Source organism: Gobius niger, assembly GCF_951799975.1.
Source record: "Gobius niger genome assembly, chromosome: 13".
NCBI lineage: Eukaryota > Metazoa > Chordata > Actinopteri > Gobiiformes > Gobiidae > Gobius > Gobius niger.
In genome coordinates, this window is record NC_136864.1 from 18,266,202 (window position 1) to 18,286,227 (window position 20,026).

General features: G+C 40.6%; 1 protein-coding gene across 1 annotated transcript; it reads right to left on the bottom strand.

Annotated features, from left to right (window-relative positions):
* Window positions 1-174: 174 nt before the first annotated feature.
* Window positions 175-5,559, bottom strand: bcl6ab (BCL6A transcription repressor b). The gene is made up of 9 exons (XM_079569235.1): window positions 5,522-5,559; window positions 3,807-3,981; window positions 3,501-3,722; window positions 2,721-3,419; window positions 2,080-2,162; window positions 1,821-1,988; window positions 1,602-1,732; window positions 1,328-1,465; window positions 175-1,174 (listed from the first exon to the last, which is right to left on the bottom strand). The coding sequence occupies exons 1-9, from the start codon at window positions 5,550-5,552 to the stop codon at window positions 1,031-1,033; spliced, it is 1,791 nt and encodes a 596-aa protein (XP_079425361.1). The 5' UTR covers window positions 5,553-5,559; the 3' UTR covers window positions 175-1,030.
* Window positions 5,560-20,026: the final 14,467 nt, after the last annotated feature.

The window sequence follows — 20,026 nt, forward strand, 5'->3', positions numbered from 1 at the left end:
AGCTAAATGTTATCATTTCTGATTAAAATGAATGATAACTAAAACTGCAGAATAAAATAGCCTAAAAAATTATGTTTCCTCTTGTATGTAACATCAGCAGTTTCAAATATTTATGAGTACAAATACCAGGAAGATGCACAATATAACACAATGAACAAAGTGTGATATGACCAGTTTTATTCTCTTCTTTTATGTACAATATTACAAGGCGTTTGTTTACATTTTGGAGATATTCCTGAGCGTGTTACAAAGCACCACACAAACATTAGTTGCAGAAGCAGATGAACCATCGTACCTGACAAAAGGACTAAGTACTAGAAACTAATTTTGAAAATTAATGCGTAACATTAGGCTAGCCGTGAAGCTTATACATGAACAATTTGGGAGACGGAGATTAGAAATCCATGATTGTATGGCACTATCACTCTAGAGTCTGACATGTGTTTGAAACATCATGTAAGTCTAGAAAAATACAACCACGTCTTCATAATCCCCCTCCCAAATATCGGACCTTTTGCAGCACCTCAGAATACATTCAGACGTTCAACACAAGAGCATAGCTTAGTAAAAATAGTTTCTCTTAAAAAATAAAATGATCTTTGAATATGTGCAAAAATACAAAGAAAGGGGGCGAAGAGTCAAGCTAAAACACAAAATATACAAAACATTTAGTATCAACAATACGTACCGTTTACTTAAAAAATAAACTTTTGATGAGTCTGTACATGCTTACATTCATACTATGCTCAGAGATGGCTATGTGAAAATATATCTCTACAACACATCTGATTTGACCACCACTGGGCACTAATCTCAAAATGAGAACTGTAGCAGGTTCCTAAACAAAAACGAGGAAAATTAGCTCTTCAGTGCTCCATTTTACTGTAAAATATGAGTACCAGCTGAAATTCACATTTTGATAATTTCTGGTTTCTGTAGACAGGCAGAAAGCTTACATATACTGATGAGCATTCTTTAAAAATACATTAAATCTCAAATATATAATTTTCTCGGTTTGATTTTTATATTTTCAGCTCGCCTTGACCAGGCCCATCCCTAGACCACCGCTGCCCCTCCTATACTGGGCTTTAGTGTTGGTCACTGCCCCGTGCTTCTGCCGCAGGTGGAGCCGCAGCTGACTTTTGTGTCTGAAGTGGAGATCACAATTTTCACACTGGAAAACAGAAAAGAAAAATAACTTAACATTGCACAAAATGGCTAGTTGCGTTGTAGACAAATACCAAAAAGTGTAGAAGTCTTAACGACATGGAAAGTGATCGACAGCGGCATGAAGAGGTCAAATAAAGGGCTGGACTAGGACGCTTACATGATAAGGCTTCTCTCCTGTGTGAATGCGCATGTGGCTCTTGAGGGTCTGTAGGTGGCGAAAGTGTGTGCCGCAGATCTCACAGGGGTAAGGCTTCTCTCCGGTGTGGATGAGGACGTGAGCTCGGAGATGGGCCACCTAAACATAAGCGCACAAGAGTCAGCAGGGGGAGTAGAGAGGCTGACAGCAATCGAAAAGGTCCCCAATATGGCATCACTTGAACACAACCAATTACTAATAGCAACACTTGTCCATTATCAGACTTTTGACGTACCTGTACAAATCTAGATCCGCACGTCTCGCATTTGTATGGCTTTTCTCCCGAGTGGATGCGCGTGTGTGTTTTGAGGTTGGCTGGTCTGTTGAACTGAGCTCCACAGATGTTGCAGTGGTACGGCTTTGCGCCTGGGGGATTTTCCAAAGGTTAGTCAAAAACAGTCAATAGAAACAGTTATAGTAAAAATAATATCTTGTAATCTTTTCGCAGTTGTACCTGTGTGGACTGTTTTGTGACTAGCCAGGTTGCCCTTGTACCGGAAGGAGGCTTGGCAGCAGTCGCACTTGTAGGGCTTGTCACTGTGCGGGCCGCCTGATCTCTCCCCCGCGGACTCTCCCTCCGAAAGTTGTGAGTCACAGCCGTTGCACAGGTAAGTGTTTTTTTCTACAGAGAGGAAATCGCTGATTAGTCCAGGTACATCAATGTTTAGCAAAAGATAAAGTTACTAACACTGGCAGAAATAAATGGCACTTACCACAGTTTGCATATTCTGAGTCCATTCTTGAAATGTCGTTACTAGAAGCCAAATCTGGAGAGAGGCGCTGGGGACTGTCACAGCTGTCAAAAAAATAAAAATAAATAAATCCCATTTAGTTTCAACAGAAATCACTCTTAAAGGAACAGGCCACCATTTTTCCATACCGAGATATGTTCTTAACTGAGCTTAGACGAGTTGATGTGTACCTGTCTGGGCTTTACAAAAAAAAAGGACCAAAGATGTTGTTAGCATTTAGCCTAGTAATAACACATTAGAAGCACTTCAACGTCCGCACAGTAAAGTGAAGATATCACTGCGCGGACGTCGAAGTGCTCCTAAGGTGTAATTACGCCTTACAAAATAGTGCTCCTTTTTATCTGCTTAGAAAATCGATAGGATTCATTTTGTGTGACTATACTTGAATCGTGTAACTACTCACGTAACCGTATTTAAATAGGGAAAACTTGTAAGAGCTTGGTCGGTTCTAACTTCACCCCCGTTTAGCCCCATAGAGGAGAGGAGGAGAGGCTAAATGCTAACATCATCTATGGTCTTTTTGCCAGGTACGCATCAGCTCAGGCAAGAACATATCTCAGTATGGAAAAACCTGTTCCTTCAATATCCACTAAAACAATTACCTGAGACTGCTGCAGCTGCTATGGCCTAGCTCATCTCTCTGGCTGCTGTGTTCCTCTTCTCTCTGGCCTTCGTGATGTCCACTTGACTCGTGGCTTAGCGGGCTATGTGTCGGAGAGTCGCTTCCACTGTTTGCCTCTTGAGTCTCCTTGTCATCTGAAGTTTGGTTCATCAGGATAAACTTGAACTTTTTCCAATTGTGGGCCTTGCTGTCTTTGGGGCAGTGTTCTTTAAGGCTAAGTAAGGCGTTCTTGCTACTGCTCGACTCCGTGGGCGAGTTGGGCTGGCCGTCGGACCGTAAAGGACTTTGCGGGCTGCAGATGAGCGGCTTGTTGAATACTGGGGAGAGCCTCAAGCATTTGGCCTGAGGATGGTGCACGTTGTCTTCTTCAGTCGGGGTGGCCGGCTCCTGGATGCTGCCAGACAGACGGATTATGGAGGAGAAGTTTTGAAATCTGATCGGGATTGTGTCGGAGCCAAGTGTGGGTGAGAAAGCGGCTGTTCTGGAGAGCGGGCTGATCTTGCTGCTACTGTCTGACATTGAGTGGTCATTGTAGACTTGGTAAGAATTAGAGGTGTTGATTCCTCTGAAAACATTGGGGCCAAAACTCCTGCACTCCTCAGATTTTTTGAAGCTCTCACTTGTCTCGGCTGGGTTTGAACAAGCATGTACGTTGTCTTCAGTCTGCAAGGTGGTGTGCCTAAAAGTACATATTCACATTAAGACAATAAAGCCAAGCCAATTATGAGCATTACAGTGCATGGGAGGCGCAGTGTTGTACCTGGCCTGGACGAAACGGTCACAGGTGTCGGCAACATGCTCCATCTGGAGATAGAGCGCCGCGTTTAAGGTGGCTAAGACGTGACTGTCGTTGAGATTAAGGCAGGACGTGTACATGAAGTCCAGCAAAATGGAGAAGCCCTTCGGGTCCACTCCGGAGTCCAGGGTGATGGATCTGAGGTTTACATTCTCTGGATCCATGAAGACCGAGTAGAAGAACCCACTGTGCAATGGCATGTTTTAATTACAGTTTGCCAAGACATACCAGTTAACCATGTTTGTAAATGCTTTAAGTGACTGGTCATACCTGCAAGCCACGAGGACAGCTTTGTGAGCGTGAAAGTGTTGCCCATCCACCTGAATGGTGACGTCAGTGAGCATGTTTCTGCTCCGGAGGCGGTTAAAGTTAAACAGGACATCACCCGCATGCCGGGTGAACTGAATACAGCCATCCATAGCTGCAGCTGTGGCCATGTCAAAATCTGTTGGATATGATAGAAAAAAAAGTTTAAAAGATGAGAATCTGTACAACAATCTGCACTTTTTTTCCGGTTATAATGAAGGACATACACTATCTTATGTGTTATTTAGTTAGCTAGTTCATTGCTATTATTATTAGTGAAGTAGTAGTAGTTTTAACCTTTCTTTAACTGTGAAAGTCCCACTGAGATAAATCGCTTTTCCGGGCCCCAGAGGGAAACTATTGTACATGTTTTTAGCGGCAGGGGAATCCTGAGTACCCGGGGAGAACATGCAAACTTCACACAGAAAGGCCCCATCGAGGTGGGATCAAAGCCGGGACCTTCTTGCTACACAACTGTGCCCAAGTAGTCATTTAATTAGTATTATTTATTTATGTAGCCTATTTATTGCCACGATCAAAACGTATAATGTTGCAATTGCTATGTTTGATCGAAACGCGGCGCCATATCCCAAATAAAACTCAGGGGGCGGATCATCCCGCAGCTAAATCGACTTCAAAGAGCTGCCAAAGGGCTCGGGCAGCTACACAGTGTTATTGCGTAACAAATAGCATGACTTAATAAAGTATCAAATAACACACTTTGTTTTTTAACTCTGTAGAAAATACAGTTTAAGTAAACCTCGGAAACAAAATGACAATTTAGCCAACAGTCTTTTCGTTTGTTTGTTTTTTACGCTGGTGCTAAATTTTAGAAATCCACAGGCTAAATCGCCGCCTTTTAGATGAGCTGTAAACGTAAGCGCGATTTAGTTTGTTTTTCATTTTCGCAGCGTATTGCAGGCGCACACATGGACTGGCGCAGCCCCTCTCCTGTTGAGCACATTCCGTCCTGACTGGCTCAGATTAAGTTGCGCAGATATACACACACACAGTGGTTTCCTGTTCCTCCGCAGTAACAACTCGGATTAAACACACAGCACTTCTCAGCCTCAACTAATCTTCGAGCGCCTCTAAAATAAGTCTAGCGAGAGACCGAGCGCGCTAACATTTGTGAGCAGCGCAGATCTGTTTGTGCCACTTGTCTCTGTAACCCGTTGACATGCCAAGTTCAACAAGTCAGTTCAAGTTGTAGCTTTGAACCGTTTTCTTCTGCGCTTTTGCCTCCGAACACATAATAATATAAACTTGGTGATTAGTTATTAGTTGGCCTATTTACTGATGTGGCCTAATGCAAATTAACGGTCGAGTCTAGTTGAGGAACTTTGCTTTGCTTTCGGAGAACTCTTGACAGGAGTCTGACACTTTGGGCAATAGCCCCTCGTTTTTAAACAACTTTTCTCCTGCAATGACATAAAATTAAAGTAAATCTCTGAAACAGTAAAGATAAAATAGGTCTATGCTCGCTGTCTTAATCCAAACATCAGCATTTTTCACAATATAGGCTATTGGTCTTATATTGTTAATTTACTCAAATAAAACTATTTTAAAAGTGTTCAAAACACTGAAACACATGCCAGCCCTGGCCCAGACTTCCTTCCGCGTCTCCTCAACTTCTGGTCTATTACTGAGAAATAGGAAAGGATAGAAAAAACAGTCACCTTGTAAAAGTTTCCTCGAAACTCTGTGCATCACCAGTTCTCAGAATCCAATTCTAAGAAACACAGGGGCTTACTTCTCGGAATTTCAACAGAAGACTGCACCACTTGAGTAGAGGCGGGGAGGCTGCGCTGCATCTCATGCGTCTTTACGCAGGAACAAACCGCAACGCAAGGCAAATGTGTCAGTTTACTGTCAGTTAGTGACATTTAGTATATTGGCATTATTGTAAAGAGGAATAAGATGTTATATTGTGTTTTGTGTTGATGTCGTTGACTACAGTTTCACTGCGTAATGGACTCGTCCAGAGGCAAGGTCAGCTGACTGAGTTATAAATATGTGGGGAACATGAGAGTGTGTTCTCGGAGCTGTGGCCACTGCTTGTCTGTTGCAACTTTACTCTTTCCAAAAAGCTGTGAAGCCAAATATTTCTGTTTTTCCTCCTCTATTCTTTTGTTTCCTTGGTGTCTCATTACGTTTGCTGCTGTTGGATTACCAATAGTTAAGACATGGACTTATCGGAGACGATCGTTTTGTTGGTGCCTGGAAATCAAAAGGCTCGTCGAGATAATTATCATAGCCTTTTAAAATGGTGCCAGTTACCTAATTATTTTAGTCATTATTTAAGTAATGAGAAATATGCACAGGCTATTTATTGGTTGTTTTGCTTTAGGTCTAGGTGCATTTTAAAGTTTTTCACTGTGGAACCAATTGGTTCTAGATTAAAAGTGTCAGTAACAATATTATTACTTTTATAACAACAATCTGAATGAGAGGGGGAAAAACACACGAATGAACGCGGACTCTACACTGTGTTCCAGTCAATACAGGCACAGTTAAACCTCAAAGTACAACTTATTGGCTGCAGTCCCAGATCATGTTATAGTTGTACGTGTGCTATAGGAATGAGTACACTGTGTGCAGAGGATGTCCTCAGTTCTCCCTGACTTTGCACAGCGGTTTTCTCACAACTTGTGCAATAACAGATGTGAGGCCAAATCCAGGAAGGAACACTAAATAATAATGTACAGCCCTCAATTAGGCCCAGGACAGTGCACATGGCAGTGAGTGCAGACCATTGCAAAGACCATCACTCGAGCTCAGTAGTGATTGATTTATCCCATCTTCAGAGCCTATCACCTTGGAATGTCTTAGTAATACGATACCTAGCTCTTGGCCAGGAGATTTACATTGATAAGTGTCTATGGAGCAATGATCTCCCTCCTATGAATCTGCTCTTAAACATAAGAAGCCTTGGCCTGTGCCCAGTCCTTATATAAAGGTCTTATATAAATCTATGTGTGCGGCCATTTTTTGTAGCTGTGCAAACAGGAAAACTTGTGGGATCACATGGCTGACAGTGGTAATATAATCCTAAATGCAAACAGTACAGAAACAGAACATCATATTTTAGAATCAAGATGGTCTATCTATCTATCTATCTATCTATCTATCTATCTATCTATCTATCTATCTATCTATCTATCTATCTATCTATCTATCTATCTATCTATCTATCTATCTATCTATCTATCTATCTATCTATCTATCTCTATCTCTCTATCTCTCTCTATCTATCTATCTATCTATCTATCTATCTATCTATCTATCTATCTATCTATCTATCTATCTATCTACCATTGTGACCGGTGCAGCACAATGGATGACACAGCTGTCACCATTCTTCCTGGGATGTGCATATAGAAAAAAAGCATTAAAAATACATTAAGATACAAAAAGACACAAAACAATGTATACAATATATCATTGTATCACAATATATCATCAATACATTCTTGGTATTATACAATACTCCATGTGCTCTGATTTCCCCCACCACTAAAAATGTGTACAATAGGTCTCCCTTTGGGGCCAGGACTCCCCTGAAAAAGTGATTCTCAATACCAGTGGGACTTTCCTGTAATAAAGCAAAAATGTCCCACGGATCATGTGTTACTTTCACTTTACAGTAACAGACCACATCCCACTCGCTTCACAACTCCTCTCTCATCAAAACAACTGTTTGTTTTTATCGTGGCCTCCCCTAAGTGCACCACCTCTGACACATGCAAAGTTAATTTCAGTCGTCACATTCAGTCCTCGTCATCAACTGCAGTCAGAGCAGCCTCTACCTTTACCCACTGCCTTGAAAGCAGTGCATGCTTGTACACATACACAAAAGCCTAAGCCATTGGGAATTAACATAATGGCTCTAAATCTTTTCACAGGTGTAAAAGTCAGCCAGGGACCATGTGTACACATCTTTATAAAAGAAATGAGAAAAAAATTACACAAGAGCCAACCTGTCTGCTTGTGTTACCATAGCTCCCAGGAATAGCTGCACAGTTTAATTTTCTCAAAGGTATTCAGCGTGTCATCACCGTTACCTCTCATAACCCCGTGGTGCATATTTTTAACCTGACAAGCATGCATACTTATTTGACATGCAACCTGACTTACTTATAACACTTGACACACGGGCTCTTCACGCAAATGCATTATGGACATTGCACTGTTGCTGTTTGGAACATTCATTCAGTATATATTTTTAATACCTCCATTATCTCTTGTTGGCCTCCTTGTGCTATGCTGCAGGTCTGAATGTTCAGTATGCAACAGTGACACAGTTGTGGTGACTTGTTTCCTGGACAGACAGTACCATAGTTTTCACTTGTGATATACACAGTGGGGGCGTAGAAACAACATGGATCTGAGAATTGGTGCAGCGCCACATACAAAAAAGCACTTCAGGGGCTCAGATTTTTTTCAGCAGGGTGTCCTGTGAAAGAAGTCAAGAGAAATGTGCAAGGATGTAGAATGTACTGCCTCGGATCCTCTAAGGCATAGGTGTCAAACTCTGGCCCACGGGGCAAATTTGGCCCGCAATGTAATTATATTTGGCCTGCGAGGCTATACCAAATGACTACTCGAGCTGGCCCACCGGTATTATACATTTTTTTTCAGATTTTGCATATCTGGACTATTAAGTTATATATTGTATAGTAATAAGTGTTGCTTGTTCCATATTCAATGTTAAAGCAGATCTTGTTTGGGTCCATATTAAAAGGTTCATTTGTTCAATGGTGGCCCGCGACTTTGTTCAAGTTTTACATTTTGGCCCACTGTGTATTTGAGTTTGACACCCCTGCTCTAAGGAGTGGCCAATCTGTTTCCAGCGATAGCCACAGAAACTTCCAGTACATTTAAACAAAGTACAGTACATTTAAACAAAGTGGTGTTGCTGGGTTCTGCACAGTTAGCTCTACCTTAAAGCTCATGGGTTTGTCTTTTGCGTCGTTCCGCCTTCCAACAACATCCAGGTATACCCAAATACTGTACATTTATTTCCAAATAGTCTTTGATTCATACAGTGCCGTTCAGGATTCCCAAAGTATTTACATTGCATTGTATTTACATTGCATTGCATTACATTACTTGAACATTGACACAGGCAATCTGGGTGAAGTTGCTTGCCCAAGGGACAATAACAATTTGCAAGGGATGAAACCGCTGCTCTGCCACCAACATTTATGGCCCCATGACTTGCAGTTAATCATGATTACTATTCTAAATAAGTATTAATTTGGTTTATCTCGTCATCAGAAATGAGTCAGTGGCTGCATGTGACTGGTGCTCATCAGTGTCTGACCGGGTCATCCATCCTGCTGTGTGTTTTTTGGTTTCCATGCCGCTTTTTGAAACCCCTTGTGCAAATTGGCAATTTATTATTCCAGATAATCAGAAAATGTGCAATCAAAGAAGAACAAGGCATACAGTCATAGTGCTGGTGTTTGATGAAGTGACACTTTTGTGCAAACTGTAAAAAGCTTGTAGGTCAATGTTTAAAATCCCACCTTCTTTTATCATTGTTAATTCTCTCTGGAAAGCACATACTGAAACATGTTGTAGCCGCTCGGCAACAAGGTGGGATAGATTTTAAGCCTGGTCCGCAGATCTCATGTTAACAAGCTCGTCCTGCCCCTCCCCCCGCCACACGAACTCGACTGACCCCGGCCCAGACGGATATCAACGTGCCTGTCCCAAAACATGACCCCAGCACATGGTTGCATGACAGGGTTCAAAGGTCAGGCTGGTAAAATATGACTTCACAATGACCCCAGTCATGGCAACGCAAATAACTCCGAAAGGAATGAGCTTCTCTGCCAGAGTCAAGAGCCTGCACTTGGATTTGGGGAGCAGTGAATGTTGTTCGACAAAAATGGTTTCGTGGCACGTCTTAAATCAGAGAAATCAAAAGGACACGCTCAATATCTGGCAGCAAATCTACAGCAGGAAACGGTGCATAGTGAATTTTCAGCAGATAACCATAAACAAACATGCAAAGTCCATGTGCGCTCAGTGACCCATGTACACCCTGAGAGACTATAGAAACATGTCGCCATATGACCAGGGTAAATTCAGGAGATTATGGAAGAAAATGCAATACATGCAACCATTACTTGACATGAAAGTATAACTTGTACATCTTTTGGACACATTTTCACATGTTTTTATATAGAACTCTTAAACATCTGCAGCAAAACATTCTCAGTGGAGATGCAGAGATTGCAACTTCAATTCAGTTTTCAACTTTAAGTGTTTATGTAGTGAAATGCTTTAAGTTCATTGTGGATTGTTTGTTCTTTAATTAGATATAAGAATAAGATAGTTCTTCCATTGACAATGACATTTGAATGCCTTTTTTCTTTGCTACTGTTATCGCTATGCTATACCGATACCGATACCGATACGACAATGACAGTACATTAACCTATGCAAATCCAAATTGACTGTCAATCACAAAACATGTGGTTTGTTTCCAATTACCCAGTAGCATACACAAATGTACCTTAACAGCACGTGAATCATGAAGGTCAAGCCTCTGCAAAGCTGGCTGCAAATCAATCATCCATCAATTTCATAAAGCACAATTCATACTGAGTAAGTCAAAGTACTTAACAATTATTTAAATAAGAAAAATAAAGCCAATAAAGCATACACAATCACAGAAAAAAGTACCGTCAAAGGCCTGGTTTCAAACAGTGCCAGAGGTTGTCTCTCATGCATAGGAAGATTTTTACAGATTTTAGCTGTCTCTCTGTGTTTAGTCCCTGCTCTGGACACCAGCAGTACTCAGAGATGAGCTTTGTACACAAGCACAGCTGTTACAGTCTATCTTCTAACGTGTACATTATGTGAAAAAGTGAGATAACACTTTCTGTCTGTTACTGTTCCACTGAATATGTTTAGTAAATGCAAAACACAGACACATACATACCGGCATTTTGTTGTTGTTGCCTAAACATGTCCAACATTCTGGTCATCTTTTTGGTCTCGGGACATTCAGGGACGCAAACCGATGTCCTTGTGGTTTGGGCTTTAATTAACTGTTCTGAGAGGGAAACATGAATAGAAGCTTTGTTGCAGCAAACCAAAGAATGTAGCATCCTCAGTGTGATAAAGCCAGGCCTATTGGTTTGTATGCAATAGAAGCAGCCTACACAAATCTCACCTTGATATACGCATAGACAGAGGCTGGAATATTAACATTTAATAACATTTAATAATAATAATAAAAATCAATGATTGTTTTAATGATGAAACATTTGTAGAAATGTTCCCTTGTGACCACATTGTGAACTGCAGCGTGTTCATAGTCTGTGTTTTTTGCCCATGAAACAGAGAAAAATCTATTAGAATGCCCTTGTAATGTAAGCACTCACACAGTATTACATTTTTATTACAGTTCTTGATTGTTGTTGGCCATTACATGATTGTACTTGACAATATCCATGTAGGCTTTGATGTTTTCTAAAGTATTGTGTACTTCTTAAAAAAAAAGTAATTTCTTATTGGTTTTCTTGTGCAGCATACTGATACCAACTCCATACTGTGATAACAAACCCGTGTAACGTGTTTTGTCAAACATGGGTCAGGTCAAGGTATACTTACTTCACATGTGTTTCAACGGGATTAGTTGGAGGATGTGTCCCTGTGTGTCCTGTGAACTTGAACAAGAGCCGTGAATGTCATTGAGGTTGTTTGAGGTTGGACTAAACACACATAATGACTTTAGCACAATGGTTTCAGCCGTACACTAACACACGCGTGACGTATAATACTAAACATGCTGTAGCTTTCCCTCGAGGGCATGGACATATAGGCGGAAAGTATACAATTAAAGAGGGGGTATTATGCTTTTTTCAATCACATAGCATCAGTCTATATCACACTACAATGATGATGAAACCTTCTGTTGGTAAAATTAGAATAAGTGCCTTGTATAAAATTGCTCTCTCAAAATGGCTGCAGTGAATGTCTTGAAATAGGCCTCTGTCTCTTTAAGAACCTCTGACCCTTTCCGACACGCCCCCTCCACACGCTGTCTGTGGCATCAGTGGGGAGGGGGTTCTGCTGAGGTGCAGTGGTTGGTTACTCGGCTGGTGACGAAAGGTCGGAGGCGTCTCCAGGAGGTGGGGGCATTCCTAGGAGGACTCAGGCAAACCTATCCCTAAAATGGCTGCCATCAGAGTTTTTACAGATTACTCAAAAATACGTGAATGTGCCAAGGCAACACTTCAGGCATGTTTTTAATGAGGGAATGACATAATAACATGATGTAAAGCTTGAAAAAGTCGATTTTGCATAATACCCCCCCCTTTAAAGAGAAAAGCTATCTGTACCTTTCGCAAAGCATGTCATTACTTGTTCAAACTTCAACACAAGGAGCAATTTTCTCAGGGGGAAATGCATGTTTTTGGCCTTGAAAACAAAATGAATTAATATAAAAACAAATGGGCACAAGTAAAGCGATTGTGGTACGAATACAAAGCATTGTCATCTTTTTTAAACATTTGTCAAACTGAGTACACGTGTGGAATTTCTTACATCTTCTTACATCTCATCTCGACTTTGGGTCCATCGGTCCACAGAATATTTTGCGAGTAGTGCTGTGGAGCATCCAAGTGCTCTTTCACATGGAAATGGAACAGCACACCAACGTCAAAACCTTATCTCCTCTGTGAAGTATGGTGCAGGAGGATCATGGTGCGGGGCTGTTTTGTTGCCTCGAGGCCTGGACAACTTGCTATGATCAATAGAAAAATTAAGTTTATCAAGATATTTTGCAGAAAAGCCTGAGACATTCACAACAGCATGTGAATAAGTGAGTACACCCTTGTATTAAATAGCTGCTGATCCTTCTTTTGCAGCAATAACTGCTTTCCTGACGTCGCATATTAGACGTTCACAATGATCAGGATGAATCTTGGACCATTCCTCTTTACAAAACTGCTGCAGTTCAGTGAGATTCAGGCGGTGTACTTACTTATTCCTCCCTGCTGTGTGAATGATTACATGTTTCGGCAGGTGTACTCACTTCTTCCTCCCACTGTATAAGTTTTATGTGTTTTACTGCAGAACTAAGTAACTCATGCTCCTAGAAACCATAGGCTCCACTGCAAGTGTCGTAGCATTTTTTAGTTTCTTACTCATTAATTGTCTGTGAGAGTAAATACTGCACTGACAGAAAAGACAAAGGGAGAAAGGGATAATGTGCATCCAATTAAATACTGTAAATACTGTTTAAGTGGCGCTAGCCCGCAGTTAGCTTTGCCCGTTAGCCTGTTAGCTTCTTCTTCGTGATTCCATTAGTGTGTATTGCGCCTCCGACCCGGTGCAGGGAAAGTTGCAAGGGTGTTTTTTTGGCCAGAGACATTGGGGGAGATAAAAGATCAATCAGCCCATTAACACTTGTATTGCCCCAGAGGAACTACGAAAAGGATTTATTAAGGTAAACAAGTTACTTCTTTAAGGTTAGTGCTGGGCTACATGGAGGATAGGTCGAGACACAACATGTAGGCTGTATAATGAAAATTCAGAACTTTTAGTCAAGTTTGTCTGTGATTTACCAAATTTATTATGCTGACCACTTTTACTTGCACCTGCCCCTTTTGCAACCAAACGTGGTTGCACTGCTTCTGCCACAGACCAAAAACCATGAAAATATCCCTTTGACCACACAGTTAAAAACCTGTAATAAAATTCCATGCTGTGTTTCCCTTTGTGATGCCAAACTGGAGTACGTGTGATTGTTTTCAGCAGCCTGTGTTATGTCTGTGTCAATGGGAAAAGTCCAGGTGTACAGTGCAGAGAACATTGCGGCCTCTAGCTGCAGCTGTGCCATGTTCACTGAGAGGAATGCAGGGCAGTAAAAGCTGATATAAACACACGTATTGCAACACACTCCGTATTTACCTGTGGAAAAACATGTCCGAGCTACAGGCCGAGTGTGTGGAAGAGAGAGCTGCAAATCCCCTGTTGTTTTAGTGAAATGCCTCAGGGGGAAGAGGGGGCAGGGACTCACATATAGAAGAGACATGGAAAATTACTGGATGATCCTTGGTAACCTGTCACCCACTGAGAGGAGAACGTGATAATAAACCATTAAGTATAACATCGGATTAGAAAGGAAAGCGCTCAACTGAAATGATACTTGCTGGAATTGGTCATGTAGGCTATATTGGCAAATTATCTTTATTGCAAAAATAAGTTACATAATATTCATAAAACTAGAAACTATATATCACCAAATCACGACAAAACTATAAAACAAACATGCCTTGTAAATTTGAAAAGAAAACTGTGCAAAAGTTAAGTTTTAGTCATGATTTTTTATATGTAGATATTAGTTCAGTTTTGACTCTGCTTTAGTATTTTTATAGTTTTTAGTTGATAAAGTTTGATGAATGATACAAATTGCTTACAATATTTGGTTAAATTTAAAGCCACATCATGTAACTTTTATCCAGTAATTAGAATAAAATATAAGCATTTATTTAAAGGCAAATATTTTCATGTTTGAAAAATACCTACATTTAAAAAAAAAAAAGACCAAACAAACGTGTTTGCTGTGAGCGACTCAGCTCTCCACAGACCTGACGGTAACTTTGCTGGGCAGCTCATCTCCTGCTGTCGACTAAAGGCAGCCAAGTATGAGTTTTGAATAGGTTCACTCCTCATCCAAATACATTCTTTGATTACCCACTGCAAAAATATAGCATTTTGTTTAGCTGGTCATGGAACGTACTGTGTTAAAATGGCTTTGAAAAAAGCGTAGTTGTCTACTGCTGGAGGTCTCCATATTTGATGCCAAGTTATGAGACAATCACACAGTGATATTGATATTGATCTCTCAATGGAGAAAATGTTACAAACACTCAGGTGGTGCAAAATAGACAGTAAAAATGTGCAATCAAAACAGGCTAGTGTGCAAACAATTAAATAGTAAATGGTATCTTATATACCATGAATAAAAAAGCTTTAAGAAAGTATGAATAATACAAATTAATGTAATATAAAAATGTAGAAAATGTTAAGATAGTTCTCAAAAATCACTTTTTCATGTCATGCCTCTCTAGTTATTGCCACGTTATTGCTTTATTATGTGCAGTAACTCTTAATACTGTTGTTGACTGCCTCCATTCCCCTAAACATAATAATGAAATAGGAACACAGAGTAAAAGCAAAGCTCTTGAGCTGTAATCTTTCACTTGCGACAAATCGTTAAAATACCTCAGCAAACATTCCGCAAGGTCAAATTCAGTATTGATGAATGTTTTGAAAGTATGTTCTTTAGCCTTCAGCAAATATTTCCAAACTCTTACCTCATGTTTTATTTACCACACCCCTCTAGAACCAGAAGGACATGTTGGTGATAAAGACACAGCACTTGCATGCAGGCATGCAGGATCTGTTTCCTGGCAGTTGAAAGGCCCTACATGTGTTGTTTTTGACCCAATATTCGTGGAGTCCCGGGGAGGCCTTTAGGGACTTGTGCACAACTGTTTTTCGGCTGTGGAAACACACAACTGGAGCTGCGTGAATGTCACTGAAATGTAAACACTGGTTGTGGGTGAGGTACTGCAGACAGGGAACAGTCATCAACACTGAGATATGCAGGACACAAAATAAAGCGGAATGAGAAGGAAGAAATTAAGAAAATATTAAATGCACAGTGGCTGCATTGCGCACTTCAACTTTCACTTAAACGGTTGCCATAGCACTTTTATTTGAATAGACTTTTAAGCATTAGAATGTATATAGGAGGATAGTTTCTGACCTTGGTTGTAAAGAAGATATTGTATCTGGCTTGGCTTGCCACCAGATGATGATAGGCCTTCCAGCAGTGTAGTAAAAGTAGTGATAGTAGTGAGTAGTGAGTAATAACAGTGGAGGCATGTCAGAACCGTTGGTCAGTGGAGGCATGAGTTTGGCCTATAGTCAGGGCCTGTCGCTCCGGACAGACTGTCTGAGGGGTGGCGTGAGGGGTGAGCAAGAACTCCTGACCACCTTTTATTTTCTAGAGGGATTGAAACACTCATAGGCCTCATCTTGTTTGGCCTGTGAAATCAATCAGATACTGTATGAATGACAGCAAAAAAATATATGTATTTGAAGATGCCTTGACTTACTCTTTTGTCATTGTTTTGTGTCTTTCCCACATTGTGTTCTATTCATCTGTGAACCGCTGGTCGACTGTGTTGTTATGGGCTGAAATCTGCAATAATATACTGTAGGCTACTTATTCCACTCTGCTAGCCCCAGTAAAATGTTTCCATCAAGGTCTTCAGGCGGAGAGAGGGCCTCGGTAACCGGGCAACCAAAGACGTAACCCAAAAGCAGCTGAATAGAAAACGACCAGACAATTTAAGCCTTCTGATGCTTTTCTATGTGCACAATAAGGACAAAGGAAGAGATGTCAAAATGAAGCTCTGTAATAATAGGAACACACACTACACACACAAAACAGGAGAGTGTTCGGTGTCTCCGTAGATAGTTTTCACACACACTGTAAACAAAATGGCCAATAACCCTTCGCAGATGAGTCATCCACACTTACTATATAAAAGATGATTGTTTAACTTGAGTAAACAGTGCTTCGGACAGTGCAGGGACATTGACCTGCTATTCAAGCGACACCATGGCGCTTCTTGGAGTTTTGACCTCCATGAATGTCACATGAAGACTATTGATTTTCACTTGAAATGTAAAATGGATGAGCGTGTTAACAGCCAAACAGTCCGCCTTTTAGCCCGTCCTGAATAAGGCCACTGTCGTTGCCGTTAAAAGGGCTCAGCAGGAATAGATCATGTATTACCGTGCAAATGTACAGACCGATTCCTACTCTGGTTACAGTTCACACACTCTTCCCTCTGTAAATGGAAATGTATGTTTACATCTCACATGAGCCCTATAGCCCCCCCCCCCCCTTCAGCAGTTACAGCCCTGTGCATGCACCACATTCAGACATTGCCATTGGCCGTCTCCATGCGAGGGCTACATCACCATGTCAACGAATCAGCGGCCCCGTCTCTCAGTCACCGCTTCGATATCTGCCGCTCGGTAACATGAGCTTTCGGGTGCACTCCTGATTTATTGTGTCCAGCTGGTGCAGTGCAATCCCAGAACACTTCTGCAGTTTATTTAATTTTTTAATGTGATTTTTAAATGACGCATTAAGAATGAGATCTGAAGTTGTTTAAGCCAGCCCCAAGAAGGAAAAAGTACCCCGTTTGGATAACCTGCACTACTCAAAACAACTGTAATGATAGATTACTTAAGGATATCATTTATGAACCTGAACTAAAACGAAGAAAAGAAGTAAGAAAACCTCATGCAAAGTATCAAAGGTCTTCCAGAATGCTGAATTAGATAAAAAGTACAAACATAATGCTTGTCTATATCACAATCTACCTCTAAATGGATAGCATAGTACATTTTTCAATGCACGCCAGAACTATGTAGAGGCCATAACTCAGGCTGTCTTTGAAGATCATGCGCCCTTGAAACAGAGGACAGGAGTGAGTGTACGTGGGGTTAAAGCAGTAAACTAGTCTCACTCATTGTCAGTTCACAATGTGATGATCAGGGCGCAAACAGGCATTTTTAAAGATGTGCAGGCTGCCAGAGGAATGCATACCTGGAGTCCATGAACTTTGCTTTTAATAAAATATCAGACACTTGGCCGCCTGTCAAACCCCATAATCCCTCTTGTGTGTCTGGAAATACTGACAGTTTATTCCCTAAACAAAATGATTTAGCCGCTCTAGTTGTTCCCACTGCTACAGTAATAACGCTATACCTGCTATCTACTTTTAAAACAGCCTTATTGGATGGGACAGTAGAGTGAAAGTGCAAGCTGTCGGGCTACATAGTCATTCAAGTGCATTTGGGGCGAATGCAACACCACCAATCTATTGTGCTTCCATGTAATCAGGCATCTAACCCAGGGGCTTTCGGATTGCAAAACAAGCATGCAACCCACTCTGCCATCTTGGTTACAAAGTAAGACAGCCACACCCATGCAGTGATAAGTTGCATTCATATATTCTTAAATACACATGTGTTGTCTTACTGGTTTGACTTCCCTGTAGAAGAATCCTTGTTGTTGCTGTTGTCACAAACTATAGGAATTTTCTTTGGTGTAATGAGTGTCAATAATGTGATAAGGGCAGGCAATAACAAGAAAGAAATGAAATAGAATAAAATAGTTGTGACAAAACACAGCGACGTGAGTGGTTTGGATTTACAAATGTACTACAGAACAGCAGATAGAAGGAGAGTACGGTATAACAATTACATATCAAATGGAGAAACGTCTTGGTCAAACTCACAAATGAAAGCTGCTGTGATTTATACAGAGGAACAGTATGAAACCAAGACCTATTTCTCTCAAGAAATGGTTCAAACTCACACTTTGGGTTATTTTTTTGTATCAGCCATTTTACTATTTTAGGAGAAACAAAAAATAGTGCATTCTTGTCTGTAGAGGGATTTTTTTTTAATATTTTACCATTTTGAGTTGTGCAAATAATCCTCATGCACAATATAACATTTAATTTGATAGATAGACACGTTTTTATTGTACCTTTCAAAAAGTCACTTTGTTGCAGGTGGCATGAGGCCTCCCCTCAAACATGCCCCATCCACTTTGTTGCAGGTGTGGCATGTTTGAGGGGATGCTACTGAACCATCTCTCCAAGTTGTTTGGTTACACCACTCAAAATTAGATCTCATTGATTCCTGATCCATTATCACAGTTTATTTCTATTTGTGAATATTTTCTACGCAAAATATGGTTCCAACTCTCAGCTCGGACCAACTATATAGAACTCATTATTTTGAAAAGTGATATCATGAAACTGGGGATTGATATGACGAGTGTAAGAGCAGCAACAAGGTCAACGACTCTCCTGTGTTGTTTTCATACCGTTAATTCTCTTGAGTACAATCGACACACATGACATAACATCATTCAGATTTAAATGCTAACCCGGCCTTCAGAATTTGCATATAGTGTGTGAACTTGCTCTGACAAGAGTTTGGCAGAGTTCCAAAACATCTGAGCTAATTTTGCATGTAGGTATTCTCACTCTTGTTTTCCCATGTGTTTGATGGGGGTTGTTTATTTTCACTGCTGTGTCTGTGACTCTGTGCCTCCTTTGACTTTTAAACCTTGAACGTTCAGAACAGACCACTGTTGCGTCAGTGCCAGGAGGTTATAGTCAAATGTCTGCGGCAGAATTACTTGTTTACCATGCCATAAAATGAAACTCCGTGTCTCTAATGATTTGCCCAACCAGCGTATACTGTTTACCCTGTGTCTACGGCTGGACACATTCCCACAATTATCAAGCTGCTTTGAGGCGGTAAAACCAGTTCGACCATGTGACACCATGTGCGGCAGGATTGTGCGTTTCGTCCAAGCCGCAAGTTTTTTTTTTTGTATTAACTACAAAAAAAAGTGAGCAATAATGGGTCAATTTTGTCTGTGTTGAATCAGTTTTTCTGAGAAGATTTTTATTCTCAACTGTCGCATGTTATGTGATCAGAAAATACATTGCTTCAGGTTTACTTGGATTTGGGTCTTTGAATAAATCATCTCTGAACAATGAAAACACCCCTGTGAATTCTCTGTAAAGCAGTGTTGATTACCAAAAAAACTGATGTTTGTTACTGCGCTGAAGCATCAAGAAGAATCTGACTTTATGAATGAATGAATAAGTAAATGAATGAATGAATGAGTGAATGAATGAATGAATGAATGAATAAATGAATGAATAAATGAATGAGTGAGTGAGTGGTTGGTTCATCCTCTAAATGACTGTGCAGACATGGTAGTACTCAGGATAGTACAATGGGAAGAAAAAGTAAGTACACCGTTTGGAATTTCTCAACTTTCTGCTTAAATTGGTCATAAAATGTGGTCTGATCTTTATTTAAATCACAAGAGTGATTAAACAGTGTCTGCTTAAACTAATATCACCCAAACATTTACATTTTATCATATTTTTATTGGCCACAACATATAAACATTCACAGGACAGGGAGGAATAAGTAAGTACACCGCCTGAATCTCCTTGAACTGCAGCAGCTTTGTAAAAAGGAATGGTCCAAGATTCATCCAGCAAAAGAAGGATCAGCAGCTATTTAATACAAGGGTTCAC

Bases quoted from the DNA above. Each gene is read 5' to 3' on its own strand.
- bcl6ab (XM_079569235.1), bottom strand. From the start codon at position 5,552: ATGCACAGAGTTTCGAGGAAACTTTTACAAG. The intron at 3,723-3,806 runs GTATGACCAGTC...GCCATTGCACAG, and splicing joins GCTGTCCTCGTGGCTTGCAG to TGGGTTCTTCTACTCGGTCT. The intron at 1,989-2,079 runs GTAAGTGCCATT...TCCTCTCTGTAG, and splicing joins CTCAGAATATGCAAACTGTG to AAAAAAACACTTACCTGTGC.